This window comes from Nipponia nippon, unplaced genomic scaffold, assembly GCF_047370975.1.
Source record: "Nipponia nippon isolate SJK-2023a ecotype South Korea unplaced genomic scaffold, ASM4737097v1 scaffold_1, whole genome shotgun sequence".
Classification (NCBI taxonomy): domain Eukaryota; kingdom Metazoa; phylum Chordata; class Aves; order Pelecaniformes; family Threskiornithidae; genus Nipponia; species Nipponia nippon.
The window spans coordinates 140,365,332-140,389,649 of record NW_028262290.1 but is presented as its reverse complement, the minus strand read 5'-3'; the positions used below and the strand labels follow the sequence as shown (position 1 = coordinate 140,389,649).

Below are 24,318 nucleotides of genomic sequence, written 5' to 3'. Positions count from 1 at the left end.
CTCAGAAATTTTACTGCAAAAATTTAACTCCTGTAGCACTTCAGGCTATTGAAGTACAAGGCAAATTATTGTGGTGGCTTTCTTAATAATATTTTTTGAAAGCTGTATCAATTAAGGATATATTTCTTTTAAGGTAACCTTTAAAACACTTCTAAAATCAAGGTCTTGATGCCCAAACCAGACTACTCTTGCACGTATTTTTAAATGGTTTTCCAGTGGCAAAGTGCTTTCTTTCCAGTTACTGACCCTACAATGTGGGGGCATAGAACAGGGAGACACTGGTCTTTTTTTTTTTTTGCCTTCTTGGTAAGGTAAGTGGAGTTTCTAAGATGGGAGCATTTATCTGCTAACCTTATCCTTAACGGGATCACTTGCATGCCTCTCCCTCTGGCAGTCTTCTGTAACTGAAATTTGCAGAGCACACAGCTGCCACGTCCTGGGCTGCTCCCGTCAGCAGTGCGCACTGCGTTGCGACGTTGCAGGCTTGGAGCTTTGTTGCTTGTGAACAGTGTGTATTCTGTGATGCCGCTAAAGACGAAGTCCCAAAATAAATACAGAAGACAAGCACCACATGGGCCTGAAACAGCATCGTGTTGCTAGCTAATGAGAACTTGGCATAAGATTAAAACACTCTGTTGAAGAATTGTGTCTGTGAGAGAGGGAAGCACTTGTAGTGCTTCTTGAATGTTTTCACCTGCTAGCTTGGAAGAAGGCCAGAGACTCATGGTTTTTCCCAAGAGAAAGCCCTTTTCAGTGCTGGCATAGATTGCGGAGGGGATAGTAGGTACTTGAAAGCTTCTTGAAATTTCATTGTCATGTCTTTAATGCTCTGTGAAGCATTAGTAAGAGTACTTTATTTGTAGTTTTTGACTTGAGTTAAAAATGCAGCTTATGACAACATAGAGTAGAAAGCCTATGTTTGTTTGCTTCAGTAAATCTGGAAAAGGACCTTTTGACACCTAAGCTTTGGTATTACAAACAATTTATCTTGTAGCGTTTCTGTTAAGGGTTTGTACCTGAAGTACTTGTAAAAGCCATGAAATAGTCATTGCATTCTGCTTGTCTTTTACAGGTGGTTTTTCATGGGATGCTCTTTGCCTTTATTTATCTGGCATTGCAGAAACGTCAGATGATATCAGAAGGAAAGGGGGATCCTCTTTTCTCCAACAGAGTTTCAAATGTTTTATTATTTATTTCAATTGTATCCTTTTTGGTACGTACCTAGTATAACTAGTATAATCAGGTTTGTAAATCTCTAGAGAATAAATTTTCCGAAGCTCTTGTTTAGAAAATACATTGATTTAAAAAATCAAATCTTGATCTGGAGATACTTCAGCTGTGTTTTTGTGCACAGCCCTACCTGTCTACTCACTAAAATATTTTTCCTTGCAGTCGACTGTAGATGAAAACATCATTACTCTTTCAGTTCATTGCAAAGGTTACAAGAAAATTGGATCATAGATATAATATGGTAGATAACGCAGCTCTTATCTCCGCTCTTGATTGCTTGTTTATTTCTAATGGAAAAATTGTCAACAGTATGGCTGTATCTTAGGGTATGAATAAGTATGGTATTCATCAGTTGCAAAGAAGAATTTGAGGGAAACACAAAACTAAGTACAATGTAGTTTTTTCTGTTACTGTCCTGCATCTTAGTGCACCAGCTACTGCTGAAGCACTTCAAAATAGCTTACCTCTTGTTTCATTTTTAAATGTTATATATAATTGCTACACAGACTGATTCTTTTATCTTTTAGACCTACTCTATTTGGGCTAGTAGCTGTAAAAACAAGACAGAGTGCAATGAACTACATCCTTCTGTTTCTGTGGTGCAGGTAAAAGTAATTACCATCCTTTTCCTTACAGTGATAGCATCTAGTCTGTTCTCGTTTGGACTTTTTTAAAAATTGTTTTTAAATATATTTTTGCTGTAGCATGGAATGTCAGATATTGAGCTTCATTCTCATGTCTCAAAGTGACAAAGGGTTTAACTACATTGCTTGCTGTTTTTCATTGCCTTTAAGCACTGAAATCGCATACTGTGATTATGCTTTAGATTAACCTTGGGGTCCTTAGTGTAGGTTTCATGTGCACTGTTTCACTCCAAACCCAATTTTTGGCTAATTGCACAGCAGTGGAAAAGAAGAAAGTTGCAGGGAAGCGTGAGTGTTTGGGAGGTATTAGGGTAGGAAGCAACCTATGGGACCCTGTAGTCACCTTTAGGCAGAGAAGAGGGGGGCCACAGGGGCAAGCATGTGGGTTTCTTAAATTTAGATTTTTCCTCTTACTGTGTCCCCTGCCCCGCTATACCCCAGCTGTCTGATTATGTTCCCTCCCTTTCCTTTTTTTTGATTGTTTGTCCTGCACTGTTGTGGGGCAGCATGTGTGACTTAATTTTTTTAATATTACTTTGTCCATCTTGACAACCTCTCTTTAAAAACTGAGGGTTAACTGAGATCTGTGGCCACCTTCATTTTAGCCTGGCATGGTAAAACATGTTCTGTGACCGTGCCTAGTAAGTGTATAGTAATATCTATTAACATCAAGGCCATGATTCTACTGAAGATGTAGATGTGACTTGCTATGCTATAAGAATGTGTAGGAGATTTGCAATTTTGAGACCTACTTTGTTAAGTATAAACTGCATGGATTTTTTGTTTGGTTTATATATTTATTAGATTTTAAAGAGAATTTAATGCATGATGCACTTCAGTTTAGACAGTGAAAATGAATAAACCTTTTGTGTGTGTGTGTGTGTAATCTGCTTGTCATTCACAGTCACTTTTTTTTTTACTTTTTTTTAAAAAAAGATTTTAGCTTTCGTCCTCATCAGGAACATTCCTGGATATGTCCGATCTGTGTATAGCTCATTCTTTGCCTGGTTTGGTAAAATTTCTCTAGAGGTAAGTAGAATGATCGGAAGTGCAGTGAATTGAAACTTAGAAATGTAAGGTGTTTTTATTATCTAAATTGTAGTATAACACATAAATAGTGAAAACATTTATTGGCTTATTTAATACCATGTTGTTGGTTTTGACCTCTTTTAGCATTGTAGCTTCCATCTACACTTAAAAATCATAGCTGAAGTAGCAGTCTCACAGTAGTAAACTTATTTCTTATGCTGTTTTCAGGGGGGGAGTTTAGGGTTGTGAGAGTGGGGATTTAATGCTGGAGTAAGCTGTGGTGTGTATGCAGTTGGAAGGTAAAAATTTAAGCCAGCTGAAGAGTCAGCGTGAATTATACTGACTGGTATAAGTACACTTATAAATGGGTTTGCCCTAGAAAGCTTTCCTGCAGTAATAAACAAATGTAACTTTACAACCAAAACCCTTCTTAGTGCAAATGTTACCTTGTTCCATTGAGTGTATATTTTGAAACAGTAGGAATTATCTTGCTTTCCATTTTATTTGCTGTTTAGTAATATTAAATGTTTAATTTTATTGTATTACTAAAATACATTTTAAAAAGGGAAAGGAACTTACAGGAGAAACTCATTGTGATACAACGTATACGTAGTACATGATTTTGAATTTTTTTTAAAGGATCACATTTTCACCCTTCAGATTCCTGGTGAACTTTAAGGGGCTGCTCAACTCCAGGGACCTTTGCAGTCATCAGCAGTTAAAGCACCATCTTTTATTTTGCAGGCATTTTGCCTGCAGTTTTGCAAATTTGAATGCAAAGGTCCTTGGAGTTGAGCAGCCCCTTAAAGTTCAGTCCCTCACCAGAGATACGGTAAGTGAGCGGAGGCATGTTCCTCATCTGTTCTGACATAATGTAAATGATGCTCCCCTATGCCGTATGTGGTTAAGGGCTAAGCAAACCCATTTTACTGTGTATTGTAACAGACGATGGTTCTGTCTTACAGCATAGACATGTGGAGAACAGCTTCTCAAAGTATGTTATTTAATCACAAATGCCTGAATTAAGCAGAAGTACAGCGTGTCAGTTGATGCAATAGTAATAATTACGTGTTTTTATATAAGTAAAAATATTTATGTATAAGGATTATTAAACACACTCTTTTTTTCTTTTAGCTTTTCATTTGCCAATACCATATTTGGCTGGCAGCAGACACAAAGGGGATCTTGGTGCTCATTCCTGGATATCCGATGTTTAATGTTCTTGTCAGCACTTTTATATTTGTGTGTGTGGCACATGAAATTTCTCAGATCACTAATGATCTAGCACAGATTGTGGTTCCTAAAGATAACTCAACTCTGCTGAAAAGATTGCTGTGCATAGCTGGATTTTTTTCTGGACTGCTCCTCTTCTCAGCAATGCAAGATCAGTCAAGGCATTAACTTGAAAAGATTCTTAGAAACTTTCTTCAGGTTTACTTTGTGTCTGCCTGAATAAATATTCTCAACTGGAGGTGTAAGAAGACATTTAAATTAAGTGTGTGGAAAATGTATATAGTGCGAATGTACATATTTTGTGTGGAAATAGCCTTCTCAAATAATCTGAGAAACAAGAATGCACTGTACAGAATTGCATGTGAAAATGAGTCTTTTCTACTGGATATATGTTCCTGTTTACATATCTGTTTAAACGTGACATGAAGAAGTGAAGTTAAATGGTTTAGCAACATCATGTGCATATCACGGCATTAACTTTGCCTTGGGTCAGCCGAATGAAGAGTGGATATTACTAAAGTACCGCCTATACATAACACGTGCTGTAATCATTCACATCAAGGAACAAAAAAGAGCGAACTTGGGATCCTTCGTTAATGGTCACCTTTAGCTGATGTGAAACATGAAGTTACTGGTAAACCAGGGCATTTTTCTGAACAAACTGGTACTTTTTTGTTTAGAAATGAGTATTTTGGGTGAAGATAGTATATGTTTTATGAAACCCTTTATACGTGGAAATAAAAAGTCATCGCCAATTCAGTAAATTAAGACTATATACAAGTTTACATAATATTTTACAGGGTTGGTTTTTTTTTAGAAATTTAAGATGTTTTTGGCAAATATGGTGAATTCTGAGGTGAAATATTTTTATAAAGACAATTTGATTATTTTTCCCCCCTAAAATGCTTTTTCATAAATTTTCCACTAATTCATTTAACTATGTGCAGTTCTCTGTACAATCCCGGTGAACGAACAGATGAATAATTTTCAGAGACTCAATTCAAGATGGAGAATTTTTGGAGGACCTCCAGCATTTTCCAGTCAGATGCAGTCCCATCCTAGCCGCTCCATCAGACCTTAAGGAGGTGGGAGAACAGGGGAACGGTGATCTTCGAACCTCTCTCTTGAGTTTGTAGGTGACCTTGAACTAGGTCTCAGTAGGGAACTGGTGCCATATTCTATCCTGTAATAATATTTTCATTTAAAAGGATGCACGCCGAGGGTGCAAGTCAATCTGTTGGTATCGTGAGGAGGAGGGATTGAGTGCTCATCTTGTTGGGTGCAGATGGTTGAGTCTCAGAATTACAAATGAAAGGCGATGGGAGCTGCTTAGAGGAACCTTTTTTTCCCATCTTTTTTAGCAGTGCCCATCTTTCTTATTAACGCCTTCCTTTAGCATAAAAAGTAAAATTGAAAGAAATAGCCCTTCAGTGTGGCAGTGACAAGCTGTCATTTCTGTTCCACTTATTCGGTGAAGTTTTGGTCATTTCTTTGCTGTTTGTGGTTTTGGTTCGGGTGATAGTTTGACCTCTAGTTGCTTTTTCATTTTATTCTTTTACTGATTATTTGTTAGCAGTCAAAAGCACGAGCACAATATTGTTTTCCAAGCATATGTGCAATTACATATGATTATAAACAATATGAATCCTAATTTGTACCATATGTACTATCATGTACCTGGTTTTGATCTTATCCCAGTTAAAAAATGGAATTCAATCTTGCAGCCACCAATGAGTGCAAAAAAAATTTGTGAAAAGAATGGCTTAATTTTTTTTTTTTTTCGGTGGAGAACAGTTTCTTTTAAAGAATGACCAGTCATTCACCACAAAAAAGAAAAAATAAATCACTCGCTTCCCCCAGATTCAGCAGTTTTATTAAGTCTGTCACCTAATTTTGAAGCTATTGGAAAGATAGTCAGCTTTTTGTTCTTTGTCTGCATTACTTCCAGTGTTTGGAAAGTTAACCTCCTGGATCAGGACATTGAAGGGCTGAAAGAAAGGGTATAGGTGAACACTGCAGTGGGGGAGAAGACGCGTAACCTTCAGCTATGCCAGTATTAGGAACAATGGGGAGCTGTGAGTTTGAGGGATAATCTTTGTTTTGTTCTTCACAACTTAAGTATTGTAGATACAATTTTATTTATCTGTTGTACAGACTTGGTTAAAAGATTTATTTTTCATGTTTGAAATAATGCACTTGTTTACTATTACTGTATGTGGGATAAATATATTTTCTTTTCAGGTTATGTAAAAATATGAAGTAATTTAAACATTAAATAAATGTGCTGTGGATGCTTATTTTTGTAATGGGAGCAGCATCAATTAAGTAAAAACTTTTTACTGCTTGACTCTAGCTGGGCTACGGTTCCCTGTTCTGCCTACCTTAAGTTACAGATTAGTGTTTCAGTTTCTCCAAAGTGATATTCTGGATACTGTTACTTCAAATGCAGGGCAGACATTCACTTGTATCACAAGTTATTTCAGATGCAACACAGGAGGCAAGATCGTTCTGCAGTAAATCGCACTGTCCCAGGACGGATGGAATTGCAGCTCCAGCAGCCGAGACTGCCCCTGGAGCTCGGGGGCCTTCAGCGGGACGCCACGGCGGAGGCGTCGAACACGTTTCCCCCCGGGGTTACGAGCTAGAAACGCTGCGGCGGAGCTCTGCATGAAAGCAGAGGAGCTGACTTGGCTTTTCTTCAAGAAACCCACCCTTAAGATTTGTTTGGATTAAGGAATTTAGCTTTCAATTTAGCGGCTTAAGTCCCACAGTAAATAGAAGAAGGGGCTCCTTAAGCAAAGGATTCAGAGTGGTAGTTCCTATCGTGTAACTGGGGAGATAATGTCGAACGTGGGCACCTCAACTAACTGGTGCAAATACTCTCCATCCTTTCCAGTTCCACCACCTATTTAGGCGTCTCCCCCAGTTAAACAGAAACCCTGCACAATCAGCTCCACTTCAATTCTTCGACACTTACCGTCCAGTATCACTGTCCGTAACGTTAACAACTGTAACAAAAAGCTGTTCAGGCATCATTACGTAAAATAACCAGGCAACAACAGCACTACTTAATGTTTTCCTATTTATTTATTAGATTTCCCATTTCATATATTTACAAAGACACCTGTAGTGCTTTCTATTTAATTTGGTTGCAACTGTCAATCAATACAATATCAGTTCATACTGTCATTGTACATCATTAAAAGAGGCTGTGAATTCACCGTTTTAATGATCAGCACCTTTACCTCCTACCAGTTCTTTAGCCATTAAGTGTCTTCAGCCAGCTTTATAAATCTATGCTTCCGTAGTAGTTGTTTTAGTAAGTAAAAATAAATAATTTGTTATTAAACTTACCTCAAATAAATGAAGCTTTCAATCGTAAAATACCCAAGTCACCTACATCATTAGATTCTTTCCGGAATAGGTGGGGCGCCCACGGGTACAAACTGATTCTTTATGCATGTGCGTAACAGTTTAAGAAATTTCCTTAAATACAGTGGCACTGTTACATGCTAATACAAATAAGACAGGAGCAGCTCAACTGGTAGTTAATTGATTGTCACGTCATCCTCAAGTTATCAGAAATTGTTATGATCCAAACCCAATACTATTTACAAAGTTTAGTCTTAATGTTGCATTAAAAATCAATATTTAAAATCCATTCCATTCATTTCTGTTTGAAAGCACTGACAGCTCATACTTTTGAAAACAGTAGTAGAAACCAATAGAAACCAAACGCCGACTGTACTCAAATTTTTCACAGCTTGGATGAAAGATGTAAATTTTTAATTTACTATAAATCTCCATGTGCAGTTTTCTAATTTACTTTTCAGCGATAATGATCCAAGCTGCTGGAAAAAAAGGAGGGGTCTCTCAGGAGGCTGACTGATGAAATCTCTGCCCTGGTACCTCCTGGGTGAGGTAGGTGGCCGTGACGCATGCCACTTTGACAGTGAGTAGGAATGGCTCGCTATTCCAACTGTTTCAGAATCTGACTTTTAGTTTTTCAACTTCTGACTGTAGCCCGAGCGACCTCTGGTAGTGTAATAACCACCGGCACTACTCCTGGGGCTAGGTGTATTTGTTAAGGTGTGCTGCCGGTTGTGCTTCGCATTTAGGGCAGGCAGCCTTGGAAACTCTTGATGTTTGCGGCTTGACAATATAGCAGTATGCACGATGTATTGAGCACTGACTGTATGCTTTGCTGCAATAGTTATCATACTTGTTGCACAAAATGGGTTTAAAAAGCAGTTCAGGACTTAACTATCTGCTGAGGTGTTGCATTCAGCTCTAAGCCTACAAACACATCATCATTTGCTTAAAAACAAACATAAAATAAGGTTTTGCGTTGTGAAGGAACAGGGTCATAACTGCAAAAAGAAAAAAAAAAAAAGCCAGTGACTACTTAGGTCTTTTTACAAACTCTAATAACCTTGTTTTACGGTTTCTTTTTAGCCTCAGTCTTAAATTTCTAAATTATTCAGTTTCTCTTCGCAGAGACCTCAGAAACTGCAGCTAAGGCAACGTAGCCAGCATTTAGCAATTTTAAAGCAGACGCAGCTTTCTGCTTACAACGCAACGTCGTGATGAACACACAGCTTCTGAAAGAGACGATATTACAGAAAAAAGACGAAGCTTTAAGGGTCAGCTTAAAACCGTAGGACGCTTTGAGGTAAAACCCCAAGAGCTGTTGGTGTGAGCTGTTACAGCTGGAGACCCTGAAATCCTGTGTTGTGCTGTATTTGAGGAATTAAAGAAGCATCAGAAAAAAAGCATTTAAAATACGCAGAGAAGTGTCAGGAGATAAATTATCACCATCTATTAAAAAAATAAGGAAACCTCAGTTCAGATCCTTCATATTATTAAGCTTCCAGCTGCACAGACAAAGGCCTCTCAAAATAACCACCTCCAGGAAAGTATGTATTTATTTAATCAACTCCTTTTTAAGGTGCTAAAAAATAATCCTTGGTTTATTGGATAGCTAGTTCTCCCACAAATCTTTTTGCTCCAGAAAGAACAAAGAATGTGGAGGATGTAAAAAATAAACTGCATCGGGAATATCACAGAAAATATTTTAAGAGAGTTAAAAGTTAGCGCGTGTACAACAACTAAATTTTGCATAACAAAATTTACCCTTGTTTACTTGCAGACATTAATTTCTGCCTCCAGTAGTTTGTAACAAGTTTCTTCTAACATAACCAGATGAATGAATGGACAGATTTTAAATGTTTTATTGCTTACAATAAATACAAGTTGTCAGATAGGTTAAATATCTGGTAAAGGAACAGAAATCCAATTTTCAACAGGAATCATTTTAGTTTGTTGGGGTTTGGTTTTGTTTTTTGTTTTTTTTTTTTTCAAAAAATAACTTTGCTCATTAAATTTTTATAATCTCTAAAAAATTAATGCCTCGTCGATCTGGAATACTATTTCTGAGCCTCATCACATTGCACAAGTTCCCATGCTTACACACTACTGCTTTCCGTGGGCAAATGTAAGGCAGTTGTATCATCCCACTGAACAGGGTCTGAAATCCTTTGAACCTGGTGCTTATTTTGAAGTTTTGATTTCCCTGTTAAAACTTTCAGGAGAGATCACAAGACGGAATAAAGTCTGATATTTATTAATACATATATTTGAAAGATTATTTTCTGAATGTAACAAATATAAAAAGTTATCAGTGTTTACAAATTGTCAAAAATGTCCAAAGTACAAAAGGATACAGTACGTTAGTTATACGGAAGTGATTGTACTCTCTGGCACTGAAACCATCTTAATACTGTGGGCATGCACAATATACACCAGAAAAACTCATGCATCAATCAGAACAAAAAAGGAAATAAGACCATTTGCTGCTTTCTCTGGTTACAAATTCATTGCTTCTGTTAGTTTTCGTTCCTCAGGAATACCATTTACCTGCAAATAGAGGAGAATTTAGACAGTCCATCAGTGGCAGATGCTGCTTCAACAATATTGAACTGTCAATTGGCAGCACAGCACATAAATAGTATTTTTTTAGTCCTTTATCAACAACCACATTGGAGAAACACCACAAGAACGACCTGGACCAAAAGACAACATATATGTGAAAAAGCTTTGCTTGCTTACCTCTGGGAAAGGAGAGACCTGGGAAAAGATTGTTTAACTGGGAATTTCTCTCTCTATTGGAGATCTAACAGACTTCATAGGGAGACTGTGAAGCTCAGAATGAAAAATGCAGTACAGAGTGTACATGCACTATTTAGTCTTTTGCATTATAGGGATATCCTATAAACTTTTTCATCTAAGCACCTTAGGATAGTCCTTACGAATTTTGCCAACCGACAGAGGGACAATTATAAAACTTAACACACCTTTTCATACTGGAGACCAGTAGCAATCTTCAGCAGTGTAATACAAACGTTAGATGGGAGTTGTCATCTTTCATATAATTCTTTCCCAATTATGTTTTAACTTTGTGAAATAGTTGAGCATTATGTCAGCTATTAAGTCTGCATTTTTATATAAGGTTAAAAAAACCCTGTTGCTTATTGGGGATTCGGATAGTTCTGAAGGGGATAGCGGTCATTAGACACAGCCTGCTCTTCAAATTACTAAGCATGGTCTACTGGAGCTTTAAAATAGAAATATATTCTTATTCATGGTGGTGACCGATAGTACGTTAATAATCCTGAGTAAATTATTGGGAGTTCTCTCTAGGGAAGGAAGAAAATGAAACAATGAATGTCTATTCTATAGCTTTTTTGGCCTTAAGTATTTTAGCTCTGTAAACTTCTCACTTGAACAGATCAATAGAATTGATTGCTAAGTTTGTACTGATGCTACTAAAAATCTTAGGAGCACCTGAATTTTGTTTTACATCATAACATTCTAAAAATCTAACCTTCTGACAACACGAGTCATGGATATCCTTTAGAAGATAAACTGCAAGAGGCACATGCCATCATGTCATGGAAGTGCTCGCAGTATCATCTGCGTATCTGTGCCACGAAGGAAGGTGTCATTGTAAACTAAGAAAAGAGGAGGAAGCATTGTCTGTCCCAAATACGTTCCCCCCCCCGCCCCGATTTCTGAGAGCTTATCACAGGCAGCGTCTGTGATGAATATGGAAGAACAGGTGTATTTACCAAAATAACGTACTACAGAAAATACAGACATGGGAGGATTTTTAAGATCTGTTTTTATGGCAGTTCTTTATTGCGACTTGCGAGCGGCAAACCCATGCTAGCTTATATTTCATACCTTTTTAAAAATTTCTCACCGCTTCACAGTACATACAGTACTACCAGGTGACTTTTGTGTCTTTTTTACTGCAAGACAGACTGGAATTGTTGTAACAAAACAGTCATAACAGAAGAGTTGAACTGTGACATTTTTATTCTGCCTTCTAAATGCCTGCAGTAGTGAGTGTTAAGAGCTATGCTAAATGTCAACTCAAACCGGTGCTGGAGGCTCTGGACGGACAGTGCCAGGGCGATCTGCCATTTCCAATATACGTATAATAAAGCACACAAGTAGCAAAGCTAGCAGAACTGCAGTCAGGTTTTTTTATAAATGTGTTTTTAATTTCCAGGTAACAAAAAAAAACACATGGGCAGAAGCGTCTATTATATACTTGCCTCAAATCTTTGAAATGTTGTCATACGAAATTCTCCTTTAATCCCCGAAAGCAGTAATGAAGAAGAAGGATTTTGAATGAAAAGAAAGAGTTGCTTATGTAACTCCTAAGTTAACACAAGTCCTCCTCTTGGAGCTGTAGTTCCCGTATTATGTTCAATACATATATACCTGGAGTTCTGCCTAAATACCTCCTTGAATATTCAAAATTATACTTTGGCCTCTACATTTTCCTTGTATGATCCTTATCCCCTTGCACATGGCGATGGCTGTAGCTTTTTCTCAGACCTGACAGGCTAACTAGGGAGAACAATCAGCATTAGTCGATACTCCGATGGGATCATTCATGACCTCAGTCAGTAGTCTAGGATCTGTGAAAATGATGTAAAAGTGATGACGAAGACACAGGAAACCAGCAGCATGGGTATTTGCCTCACCACAGATTCCCCAATATCAACTCTTTATGTTCAGTTACGGCAATAAAAAGCTCCTTCTTCAGAGCTTAACTAGTATTGGCAGGAATTAGAAATTTTGATTTCCTATCAAGTTTTAGAGACTCTGAAGAGTGTAACCGCATTTGGGAATCTGGCTGTAGCTTCATGTTGTAATGGAAAATTATTTATATGACAAGTTTTCCAACGTAGCTGTACCAGATTCCAGTGTCTCATGCTGCGTCCTAATGTAGCATCTCTCCTACTTGTTCAATCAGTTCCATCCCAAAATTTTCACTGATGTATCAAAAAAATTCTAGAATAGCAATGCTGTAATACTTTACTGTATTTGAAAATGGTTCCCACTGTCCATAGACCGTATGTGTTTTGACTACTGATTCCTCCGCACTGGTCACTTACTAGTCACAGTCTTTTCTCAGTACTGACCTGCACTCTGCTGCTGTGGAATCCGAGTCTGATGTGGCAGGTTCCTACAAAAAACAACTGAGTATCTTTAATGCTTCCAGACAAACTCTGAAGTATGTTATACATGAAAGTTCAGTATTTAAAATTTGGGGTTTTGCTTGCAAAGCAATAATCCGCTTTCACGATGCAAATACGGTTGTCAAAAGGTTAGCCAAGTCAATGAAAGAGAAAATTAGTGTTAAGGGGTAGTTCCTATTATTTTACTTGTCAAGTAGGTTAAAAGGCTCAGACTCGGTGAAACGCCAGAGGTAACAAGAGTCACCAGAGGTTTCTGTTACGCAAGTTTGGTTTCCGTAAGTGATGAATAGAGAAAAGATGACAGTCTTTGCTACTTAATTATTGACTGTGGAATGAATGAATTTCAACTAGTTTTACACATCAGAGCAGTCCACTTATCAAGGCAAAATTACATTTTTGTGTCCTGCTTAAGTGTTTATTTTAACAGCTACCAGATATTAAGGTTGTTTTTACAGAAAGGAATTAGGGGTTGGAATGTCCGTGAAGTGGATAAATACTCTATGTACAACTTCAGAAAGCCTTTAGTACAGGCTTTCGCACCCCGGACATAAAAAATTGCTATTCTGAATAGGGAAGAAACCGTAAAAGACAGGGTAGAGCACTTGCAGCAGTTGTACCAGGGATGATTTATACAGCTGTACCTTCTGGAGAATTTAGCTTTGGGACAGGGAGAAGAAAACACTCTTTTAGCACATTATGAAGGGAAGTCAGGGCAAGCATGTGTGAATTAGGGCCTGAGGAGCTACCAACTGGAGCTAGTGTCGTAACACGGCACTGAAAAACAACGCCATCCACTTCTGAGACCACTGCCTCAGATCTGCTCAACCCCAGACACTTCCACCAAGCCTTTCTAGAAATGCCTTTTTGCTACAGCACCGCCGACTTGTCTGAATTAGAACACGTGCAAACCACTAGATGGGTCTGTCTCGACAGTTTCATTAAGTTACTGGTAAATGAACTTTAAGGAATAGAAATGAATATTTTTCTGGTTTCTGTCTTGGAGAGAGGCTGGCAACAATGGAAACAGCTGAGAGCTCTGAGCGGTTTCATTGGCAAGTCTGTAGTTATTACCTGCGTAATGGAATACGCTCTTCTGTTCAATGTTAACGTTTCCAACATAAACCATTTGTGACAGGAACATGACTAACTGCTTACAAAGCCTGGATTTTCTGGTATGAAACTACCACCCACCCGGTGGTAGTTTTATATCAGAACTCCAAAGACATGGGTTAAGAGGCAGGGTGTCTAAAATAGAACAGTTTTAATTGATTCCTCTGTCAAAAGTAGTTTTTCTCCAAAATATGCAGAAATGTAACTGTTCCATGCAAAGCTTCTTGCCGAGTCTTCAGACTGAAACCCAGCCATTTAATTTTATAACAGAAGGCCTTTCTTTCTGCTTGAAATGCAAACATCAGAGCAATCTTCAACTACAGAATCATTACCAATCCCCCCATAATAAACACATTTCTGAAGACAAGCACTGGAATCCATCGTTAAATTGTGCAATGTAGGGAGCATTAACAAATAAAATAAAATCTAACTACTTACTGCTGTGTTTGCATCAGCGGCATACTGGTATTATCGTAGCTGTCTGTGTGAAGGGGCGGTACAATCTCACCAGTAACTGGATGAAACACTGGAAGCGTTGAAAGAGGCCACGCTATCTCTCTATTCTTTGACATGTCACGAAGCTCTTTGGTTGATTTCTGTATAGCACTGTGGTGGACCAACTGGATGCTATGACAGAAGGAAATAAAACAGTAAATACATATTTTAAATGCTCCATCAAAATGGATAGACTTTCATAATTGTTTTTCTTAAAAATACAAGGACTTTGATGCATGCTACAGACTCCGTAGTGCAGCAATTACAGTAAACCTTTACATAGTTAATTTAATAAATATTGGATTTATTTAATTTTTAAGGCAGTAATTATTCCATTAGATCTTGCTGTCTGGATAAGTATTTTTCCTAGGATCCAAGACTGTGCAATTTACTGCTAATGTTCCATTTATTTGCTGCAGTTAAAATAAAAGTGTTGGTTAACTCCTGATTCTTGTGGTAGATTCATAAAAACTCATAGGTTAATTTTAAAACACTCCATAGTATAGGCACCGGATACCTTCCAGGATATTTGTTCTCCTGTCCACTGCCTTTAAGATACAGGCTGGGAAGTCCAATAACCAGGAGTATAAATTACATATTAACATATTTATTCTAACAGCACTATTTTATTTTGAGTTGACAGTTGTTAATTTCAAACCCTTTTTATTCTGGTCTTCTATCCTTGCCAAGACTCTGATTTAAAAGCAGCTTTCACATTTATGAATTAAACCATGGATCAGAGAGAATGAAAGAAGATTATGACACACATGTATGAAGCATGACAAGCTACTGAGAATGAAAATTAAATGGTAAAAGAAAAATAACAGGAAAGAAGACACTTACTCTGGTGTTTGCATGTTTCTCTTTTCCCTAAAAACAAAACAAAATTTATGAATTAAATAATAGCATTGATAGTTGGAACATTAAATCTATCTGATGATGAAAACAGTACATGATGTAGAAATGCTGACAAGGTTATTGCTAAACGCAACTTGGCAGCATTTGCAACTGGGTTTATGACGAGGCCGTGATGAACGCACATACAGAGATGTGATACTGATGACAGACACACACACACAGACACGCACACAGAGAAATGAAAATGCAAGTTAAAGAACAAGCTTCTGGCTAAAATAAATTCTGTGACAAAATGAAATTGTAGTTTGTGTAAGAAATGGCAGAAATTACGTTACTTGCTGCTTTCCTTTTATGTGTTTTTCTTTTATAATATGTCTAAATTCAGTTCATATCCTCAATCAGATTTATTTTATAAAAGTTAGCATTTTAGAAATTACTTAATATTTTCCTGAATCAATGATCCTTTATTAGTATTTTATTTGTTTGGGGCATTTTGGAGAGTTGTGCATACGTGGAGATTTTGTGGAGTTTTGTGCATATGTTGAGATTTTTAACCCTTTCAGCTAGAACAATTAAAGGCCCTATATCCATTCTCTTGGAAATTACTGTATGTGCTTAGATGAAAAACAGTTCAATATTTCAAGCAGATATCTTTTGGCCTGTTTTAAATTTTTTTAATGAACTGAATGGAATTCTTCTACTAAATAGTCTTCTATGCATTATAATCTTAGAAAAATCTACAATTACTTATTAGTGTGTTAAAGTACTCACACTCCTTCCCGTCGGCAGCACATGATATAGGCAAGTATTAGAAAAAGCACCAGTGCTATTGCCGAGGGCACTGCCAGTGTAATTAGGAAATCCGAGTAATAGTCTCTGCTTTTCAGTGTATCAGAAGGTGGCTTGTATTCTCCACCATCAGGTAATATCCCCTCTCCACGGATCACTTCCTGAAAGGTGGATACTTGTTTTGTATTGTCAACCTGATACCCAGGAAAAAAAAAAAAAGAAGAAGAAGAAAAAAGACAATTATATAACAACAAAATAACAGAGTGTAAAAACAGGCAGTATTTAACCAGCCATAACATACAAAAGAATCCATATTACACATTTGACAAATTCTACAGAATGTCATCCAATCACTATTTTTTAACCAATAAAACCTTACATTTCATTGAAAGCTTCTGATCAATTTAATATCACTTTATTACTTTATCATATTATCACATTATTGCTTTATTTTGTGCCTACCAGAGATACTATGTTTTTTACAGATTAATTTTAGGGATACCTCACACAAATATTATTTGAGTAAAAATTCAGTAAACATTTTTATTGCAAACTAATTATTTGATACTGATTTCTTTTTGATTAGTTAATCCATTTCTTACTAGTCTTCCTAAATAACAATACTGCCCTCTCTTGTATGAAGGTGGTAGATACGAAGAGTGGAGTACCTATGGATTTTCTTCCTCCTTCTTCTTCTTGAGCTTCGCATCCAGTGCTCAAAAAAGCAAGAAGCATGAACCGAGCCGCTGAGGACTGCGCAGCTCTATGGCTTCCCCCCCGCCCCCCACTGCAGGAAGCACCCCGACATGAGATGTGCAGTTAGTTGATCAGAGCCAGAGTTCCAAGGTTTTTCTATCTCCTAATTCAACTAACCTCCAGAAGGCTGCGTTTCTGGTCACAAGTAATTTTTTCTTTATTTTTTTATGTCCTTATCTAATGTTCCTAGAAACACAACCTTTTTTTTGCTACTGAATTTCCTATTGCATTTAATTGACTGCCTTTCCCCCATGACTTTTCAATTTTCTGCCTCCATTTTCTTGTTATCTTCAGTTAGATATTACTGTTAAATTTTACCTGTGTTGGTTTTAAATCTCTCTCCAGATCATTAATGAAAATAAATTATATTTGCCTACATGCTTGACCTTCTTCCTGACTGTTCACTGAGGAATCTTGTAAGTGATGGTCATTTCTTTATAATTTACACTTTAAGTCATAAAATGCTGTACTAAAACTTATGCAATGGATGAACAGGTCTTAATGGAATGCTAGAAATAATGTTATGTTGAGCTTCAGATGCATATACAGGTATATATACATTTTAAGTGCAAGAGAGCTTGACAAAAATTAATTTATGTATTCTTCGCTCATTAAATTTTGCAGTATATTTGATGTTACGAATTCTACCTGCCTGCTCAGCTGAATCTCAAGTCCTAAGCAGAGGCACAAAAAAGATGTATGGCAGCTACTGATGTGACTGATGGAAGCCCATACACACTGTGAGAAAAAGCTATCAGAAAGCAGTGTTAAGAGGAAGCATGTATTAAGTTGCCCCTCTTTTCAGTATTTGGGACCCACAAGCTTAAATCTACTCTGATTTAGGTGCTAACCGCCAACATCACCTTATAAAAAGTGGGAGGAAGAGGATATGATGGCTGCATTTTCACTCACTGGTCTCTGTTGTGGTTATGGGAAACAGAGCTCAGCTCCGTCCCCGTCCATGGATGCTGAGGGACTTCTTGCCCCTTGGCTTGCCTCGTGAAAAGCAGACTGTGATTAGAGAGAGGGAAGCTTGGCTCTGTTTTCCCTTTGATCCACCAGGTTACAGCATGGAGCAGCAATGCTATTGGCAACAGTAAACCCCCCTAAGACTGTTCAAATTCAGTTATCTTGGCATACTGCCAAAACAAGTGCCAAGTTCAAGAAGGCTGGGTTATAGGCTGCTGTAGAAAATTACGCTTCTCTTTGAGAGCCTGTTCCTGTTACACAATCTCTGCTTTTCTCAAAACAGCACGACAACACTGCTTCATGATTAGTTTATGTGCCACTGTTGCTACCGGACATTTTTTCTGGAGAAATACTCCTAACCAGCTGCTCTTCATTCTGCATGGGCACTGTTGATTATTCTTGCATTAGTGCACTATTCCTCTGCTGCTCCTTTTGGAATTCACCCTGTTTTCCAAGGCTGTTTCTCCAATTTCTCAAGACCTTTCTGAATTCTAACCTGTCCTTCAATGCACCTGCAGATGCTTTCAGTTTCATGGTGCCTGCAAATTTAATTTAAAAAGCATAATCCATCACCCAGCTTATTAATGAAGAATGGCAAGGAATTATTAATAATTCTGCTATGATTATGGCTATCCAACCAGCTCTCCACTAGGTCCTAGCTTCACCTAGGCCGTGTTCCTGAGCTTGCTTATGAGACAGCATCAAAAAACCTTACCAAAAAGGAATGACATCTGCTGCTGCACCTCTGTTCTACTTCTTTCTTGTAGAAGGAAATCAAAGACTTGAAATAGTTTGTTCTTGATGAAGACTGACTGCCTTCTACTATTTTTCAGGTAAGTATTGCTGTGTACACATGTAGCTTTTGCAATTTCTCAACAGAAAGCCAATGAACAGTAAATAATCTGGATATTCTTTAGAAAACAAGTATTTTCCAGCTTTCTAACAGCTTTCCTAATTTATAGTGTATACAAAGAAAGGGTTGGAAGTTACCTAATCGATTTTGTGTATGAATACCTTTTCTCATACTCAATACATTTTTTACATTGTACAAAAGCCTTTCATATCTCCTGTTCGGTTTCCTCTTGGGTGATGTCTGAAGTAGCTCAACAATCACCTAAGTGTATGTACCTTCACCGTCTTTGTTCAAACTCATCTGCAACGTTCTCTTCCAATACTGCATCATTTGTTGATTTTCCTTACCAGAACTAAACAAAAATAAACTTAAAAAGCCTCTTTGGGAATTATACTCCTTCCATGGTAAACAGACTAGTGTTCAGTTATCATTTTTCTTGTATTCGACTGTGAAGAATGTTCCCGTTTATTTTGATTTCATTAGTCAACACTGTTTTCTTTTTTTTTTTGTCTATTTCGTTTTTAACATGAAATATGTTTCAGACAATTTTCAGAAAGATTTTTTTTTTTAGCAGCATAGAAACACTATTTAACTGGCCAGTGCTGTAGACTCAATATTTGAGAAAACGTATATATACACACACACATTTTAGGAAAGAAAGTGTAACTAGCAGTATTAGCACGCTGATTTAATGAACTACACCTATCTAAATAATTCTTTCATTACTTTTAGCTCTGTAAGCCCTAGAGTTCTCTGGCCATTTATATAAACCACCACTACCGAAAATGAATATGGTGGTTTCACTGGTGCTCAACTCTAGTAGAATTCAGCCTACACAGCAAAATCCTTTCACTATCTTAAGAGTGTCCGCTAGATGGAAAACATTGTCCATCAGTCATGATAAAGCGGAATTTGGCAGAGCTGTCTGGCCAGGCTGGAAAAACTCTTACCTAAATCATGTCTGGCATAAAATATTGTACTTCTACAAACATCATTTTTATGCAATAATACAATAACTCACCAGAGAGATTTTACACCAGTCAATATGGAATTGAGTACGAAATTTTTTATCACAGGTTATTACGGGCTCCATTTCTTGACTGCATCTCAGCTGATTTTGCGGGTTTTCCACTTCTCGTAAGCAGGAAGAGAATGGAACATCTGCCCCAACCATAACATATACACTGCAGAAAGGAAGAGTGACAGTCTGTCAGGACACCTCACACAGATCCCCAAAGGACAATGACGTACTCTTCCAAACATCACTATTGTTCACGGTAACATTCAGCTGTGCTTTAAAGACTAAAATTACTTTTTTTATAATTTTTCTTGATAGTATACTTTATCTAAGCATATGAATAACAGGCTGAAATCAAAAGGATTTTTCTAGCTACTTATTACAACTTATTCTGTTTTGCCGCATAATGTAAATGTTTGCTCACCATCAGAGTTGTCAATTTCCATAACGTCCCAGAGCTCCAAGTGTAAATTCCTCACATAAGTAAATCTGCACTACTTTTGAAAATTGCATTAAAAGTGTATAATTTTATCTTAAGGAAATCTTCAGTCTTGCTTAGCATAGTATTTTTAAAGAAGTTCTCCCCACATTTTCAAATAAAATTCACGAGGACTAGTTATTTCTAAACCTACTACTAATATGAAGCCGCCAAAGCCCCCAGCTTCTCCTAAAAGATTCCATACTGTAGCTATGCACTGCCAACAAAATTTGCAGAATACTGAAAGCTGAATGTAAACTTAATACTTCATTTAACATTACAGTACACAAAATAAGAGCTACTGCACTAACTGCAGTATTAATTTCCATATTTGAGTATGTAGAATGCTGCTGGAAAATACAGTCTGCTGCACCAGGTAATCATGTATCAATGGATCCTCAAACGTAAATTAGGTCATGGTTGCTGTTTGGTATACAAGGCATTACCTGACTAAATGTTTGCAATGTAGCTGCTTGTGGTTCTGCTATTCTGGCTAGTACAGAAGTCACTTTCCTTCTTCAGATGTGCTCAGAAACTCCAGATGCACAAAAAGGCTCTGAAACAACAACCTGTTCTGCATACATCTCGGATTTTGAACCCTCAGCCCTTTCTTAGATATTATGTGACACAAAACATCTAAAAATAACTAGGCATCTTTATTTTTGCCAAGGAAAAGCACTGCCACAACCATATTTTGAAAAGACTGAATCCTTCTTAGTTTTTAATTGAAGTATCATGTTTCAGAACAGAATTTATGGTTATGAATCACAACTGGAATAGTGCATTCCTGCAGTTTACACTCAGTAACCTGAATTCCCCAGATACCTCAGCTTATCACTTTCAGGTGAAAGTCCACAGTGCTCCTGAAGCACGTAACTAAATTTCACTAAGTAAGAGTACAGCTACAAATGACACTGTTACATGCTAACTGCTCTTAGAAATCTACGTGTTTTTGTAACCTATGCTCTATCACACCTTGTTTCAAAATTTTGAGTTTTGTGAATTGGGAACTACTGAATACTCGAAAAGTATGCCAAACGACTGCTCGGAAGTAAGACTGGAATTACAAAATAAGCGTATTTGCTACCAACTGTTTTATAATTAATGGAATTTATTAGTATTCCTTGGACTGTAAAATCAATATATAGCAACTGCTGCCTGTTGAAATGGTATCTAACACGATAAACCCATAGTATAACGGGGGCTCAGAACATCAGTAAACTGTTCATATCTAATACCAATCTGGATTTCCAAAATATAAAACAGCAATTGCAAAGTTTCTAGAAAACCGGGAAAAGTACTAAGCTTTTCAGTAAGGAAAAAAAAAGAGTGAAGCAAAAAAATTAGACTGACACATGTGCTTACCCCTCTTTCATGTCATTAATAGGAAGTGGAACCCTCCCTCCTCTGTCGAGGGCTGAAGTAATGTTTATAGCATTCAAGCGTTCTGGCTGCCACACATTTTTCACTGCTCCGAGAAAGTCGCCAAGAACTTCACTTGCTAACATTTCTTCTACGTTCATATTCCTTATGAAGAACTCCGCTTGATACGGTAAAGGAAAATCTAGTTGTGATGAAAAAGGAAGAGTTTTGCTTTAAACAAAGGCTCCATAACAAAGAATGTGAAGTAATGATTAAGATAACACCACTTTGATACACCCTTCCAAAAATCTTGTATTTGAACTAGCTCATTTGAAACCTAATGTGATTATGTTTAATTAAATAGTACTATTAACTGTTACTTAAGCTGAATACCATTGGCTATTTATAAAGCAACTGAGAGATGGAGTGGACTAGAGGAAAAGAGTCTCAGCTGGTAAATCTTCATTAAACAGATAAAACTACATTCATGCTAATTTTGGGGTCAAAAGTGATGTGCAGTGACAATGGATTCCAACCTGCAATACTCCAGACTATAAATATATAAATATGATGAAGAGAACTGATTTTAAGGACACAAACTATTCAATTTTTTTTTAATTGAAATGTCCATATATGCCATAATCTGTTGTTTTCTGAATCTGCCTATAAATTGTTCTCTGCATCAAGAACATGCAGAACTAAGCAAACTAAACATGCAGAAAGAGAGTAAAATCCTTCATGTAAGGTCCATTTGAAAAGACGGGGAAAAAATTGAAGTTAATTATAAAAAAAGGGAAACATGCCTTTTTTTTAATGAATGAGGAATAATAGTCTTACCTGACAGAAATAACTTAGATAACAAATTGAATCAAAAGAGGAAAAACTCTCTTACTTCCCTTTGTGCCCCAGATTTGGCTTGAACACCAGACAACTATTTTACATTCATTTTTTAATCTTAAAAGAATAGGAGCCCAGGCTTTTGCTTATTCAGTTCAAAACACAACAAGCTATTTTCTGTACGTACCTTCTGCTGACATTATATTAATGATCAAATTATGTCTTGCTGTCTCAAAGGTACGCCTGTTATATGCCGTGATCTAGAGTAAAAAAAAAGATATGATTGCAAAACAACAATGCAAATATGAAAATCGGGTAAATGAAACATCAATGAAAAGTCAAGTGATAATTTAGAAATACTCACCACCTTTTCAATGCTTTGCCTCCTTATTTTGAAACGTATGAACATTCATTCACTAATATAAAATTTGAAAGGTAAGATCAATTTATTTGATGCAGTACTACCTTCAAGTCAGGATACTGGAATTTTCTCGACCAGTCTATAGCCAAATACAATTATCCAAGGAATATATGTGAATATAATATATTTTGGTTCAGACAAAAGTGTTCTGCCATGCATGTGTATTCTTTCTTTTCTGCTATCTTTGATTTAAGTACAACCATAAGCAAAGACTGGTTTCTCCATTTCCCCTTCCACCCTCCACCCTCCACCACCAATACTCTAAGATCTGATAGAGATCACTAGATCTGGTAAGATCTGATAGAGGTTCACTGGTAGCTTCTAGGGAACTAAACTAGATGGAGACATTTAAAGGAGAGTGTCGGGATCCCAGCAATTCTAATCTTTGGGACTGGGATTTAGTTTTAGCTCTAGCCCCACTGAAGTCATACTCCATGAATGGATTTACAAGCATTGCTCCAACACAAGCAGTTTTTAAAAAAATCATGGAATCTGTAACTGTAGGGGAAATGAAAACTAGTAGGTAGACGCAACATTCATGACTCCTATTTTTGGAAGCTTATGCCAGGGTGGTCAGGCACCGGAAGGAGTCGAGTCCCCATCCCTGGGGGTATTTAAGACGTGTGGATGTGGTGCTTAGGGCCACGGTTTAGTGGTGGACTTGCCAGTGTTAGGTTTACGGTTGGACTGGATGATCTTAAAGGTCTTTTCCAACGTAAACGATTCTATGATTCATGATCAAATTACATAAGGATACCAATCTTATAGTTGAAATGCATAGGATGCCTGAAATGCTCGCAAGTGGTTACTCCTCAGTGGTGACTGTACTCCAAAGTTGCACTATGATTAAGTGCTTGTTCATAAGAAATACAGAATGAGGCTGGATATCAGTATAATTATGTATTATCGTCTCTTTTTTTTTTCCTGATAGGTGATAAATCTTTCACAAAACAAATTGAAGAAGACTAACTTTCTTCCTAATTTTAGACTTTAGTTCACTCATTTCAGGGACAAAGGAGAGGCAAAGGAGTGGCAATAGTAACAGAACTACGTTGCTTCGCAGCAAACAGGGCTACAAAGCATTGATAATTAAACAAACAAAAGTAATAGATGTTGCACTTCTTTTAAGGGATTTAGAGGAAAAGGAAAAATGCTCTGGAATATCTTCCGTGGGTTCATTTAAGTGTAGAGGGAAAAGCTTACCTGACACAATTACATCTTATGTAATGTAGCAATTTCATTATAAAATTAATAGAAAATAAATTCCTGAGATTTTTCAAATCCTTGATTCTGTTAATTTTTCAAAGGGTTGTTTCAACAGTAGTTTAAACATTAATACTTCGAAAACCTAACTCCCTGGTTGTCCAAGCTCTCTGCAGGAACATGACAGTACCCACTTTGAGCCTGCAGTCCAGCAGCGAGAGTTGCCAGCGTGGACCATGCACTTGTACGGAGTAACGGTGACAGCGGCAGAGATTGCCTCTGTACCGAATATTCATTCAAACACAAACTGTCTTTGCACAGCTTTCAAAGGAGCTTGAACGCAAGAAGGTTACCCGCTCTATTGCAGTGCTTTGCATAATGTTAGGATCTTCCAATCATGAGGTCTCCTTCAGTTAATTGACCTACCCATGACATCACCTGAGGAATCACAACATGATGAAAGTTATATTCAGGCCAGGAA

At 37.2% G+C, this 24,318-nt stretch overlaps 2 protein-coding genes across 8 annotated transcripts in view; one reads left to right on the top strand and one right to left on the bottom strand.

The window, feature by feature from the left end:
- The window catches only part of CASD1 (CAS1 domain sialic acid O acetyltransferase 1), a 34,738-nt gene extending 28,305 nt beyond the window's left edge, over positions 1-6,433 (top strand). For both annotated transcript variants that reach the window (XM_087774608.1, XM_087774599.1), the window contains 4 exons: positions 1,073-1,213; positions 1,758-1,835; positions 2,811-2,903; positions 4,038-6,433. In XM_087774608.1, the coding sequence (XP_087630734.1) occupies positions 1,073-1,213; positions 1,758-1,835; positions 2,811-2,903; positions 4,038-4,304 (579 nt within the window). In that variant the 3' untranslated portion in view covers positions 4,305-6,433. The remainder of the gene's footprint in view (positions 1-1,072; positions 1,214-1,757; positions 1,836-2,810; positions 2,904-4,037) is intronic.
- Positions 6,434-9,737: 3,304 nt separating this feature from the next.
- SGCE (sarcoglycan epsilon) overlaps positions 9,738-24,318 on the bottom strand; it is a 31,552-nt gene continuing 16,971 nt past the window's right edge. For 3 of the 6 annotated variants that reach the window (XM_087774621.1, XM_087774651.1, XM_087774644.1), the window contains 9 exons: positions 22,401-22,473; positions 21,380-21,578; positions 19,540-19,702; positions 15,923-16,134; positions 15,137-15,163; positions 14,237-14,425; positions 12,632-12,675; positions 11,756-11,790; positions 9,738-10,052 (listed from right to left, as the gene is read on the bottom strand). In XM_087774621.1, coding sequence (XP_087630747.1) covers positions 10,002-10,052; positions 11,756-11,790; positions 12,632-12,675; positions 14,237-14,425; positions 15,137-15,163; positions 15,923-16,134; positions 19,540-19,702; positions 21,380-21,578; positions 22,401-22,473 — 993 coding nt within the window. In that variant the 3' untranslated portion in view covers positions 9,738-10,001. The remainder of the gene's footprint in view (positions 10,053-11,755; positions 11,791-12,631; positions 12,676-14,236; positions 14,426-15,136; positions 15,164-15,922; positions 16,135-19,539; positions 19,703-21,379; positions 21,579-22,400; positions 22,474-24,318) is intronic. The other 3 variants (XM_087774638.1, XM_087774629.1, XM_087774661.1) reach the window with 3 other exon arrangements.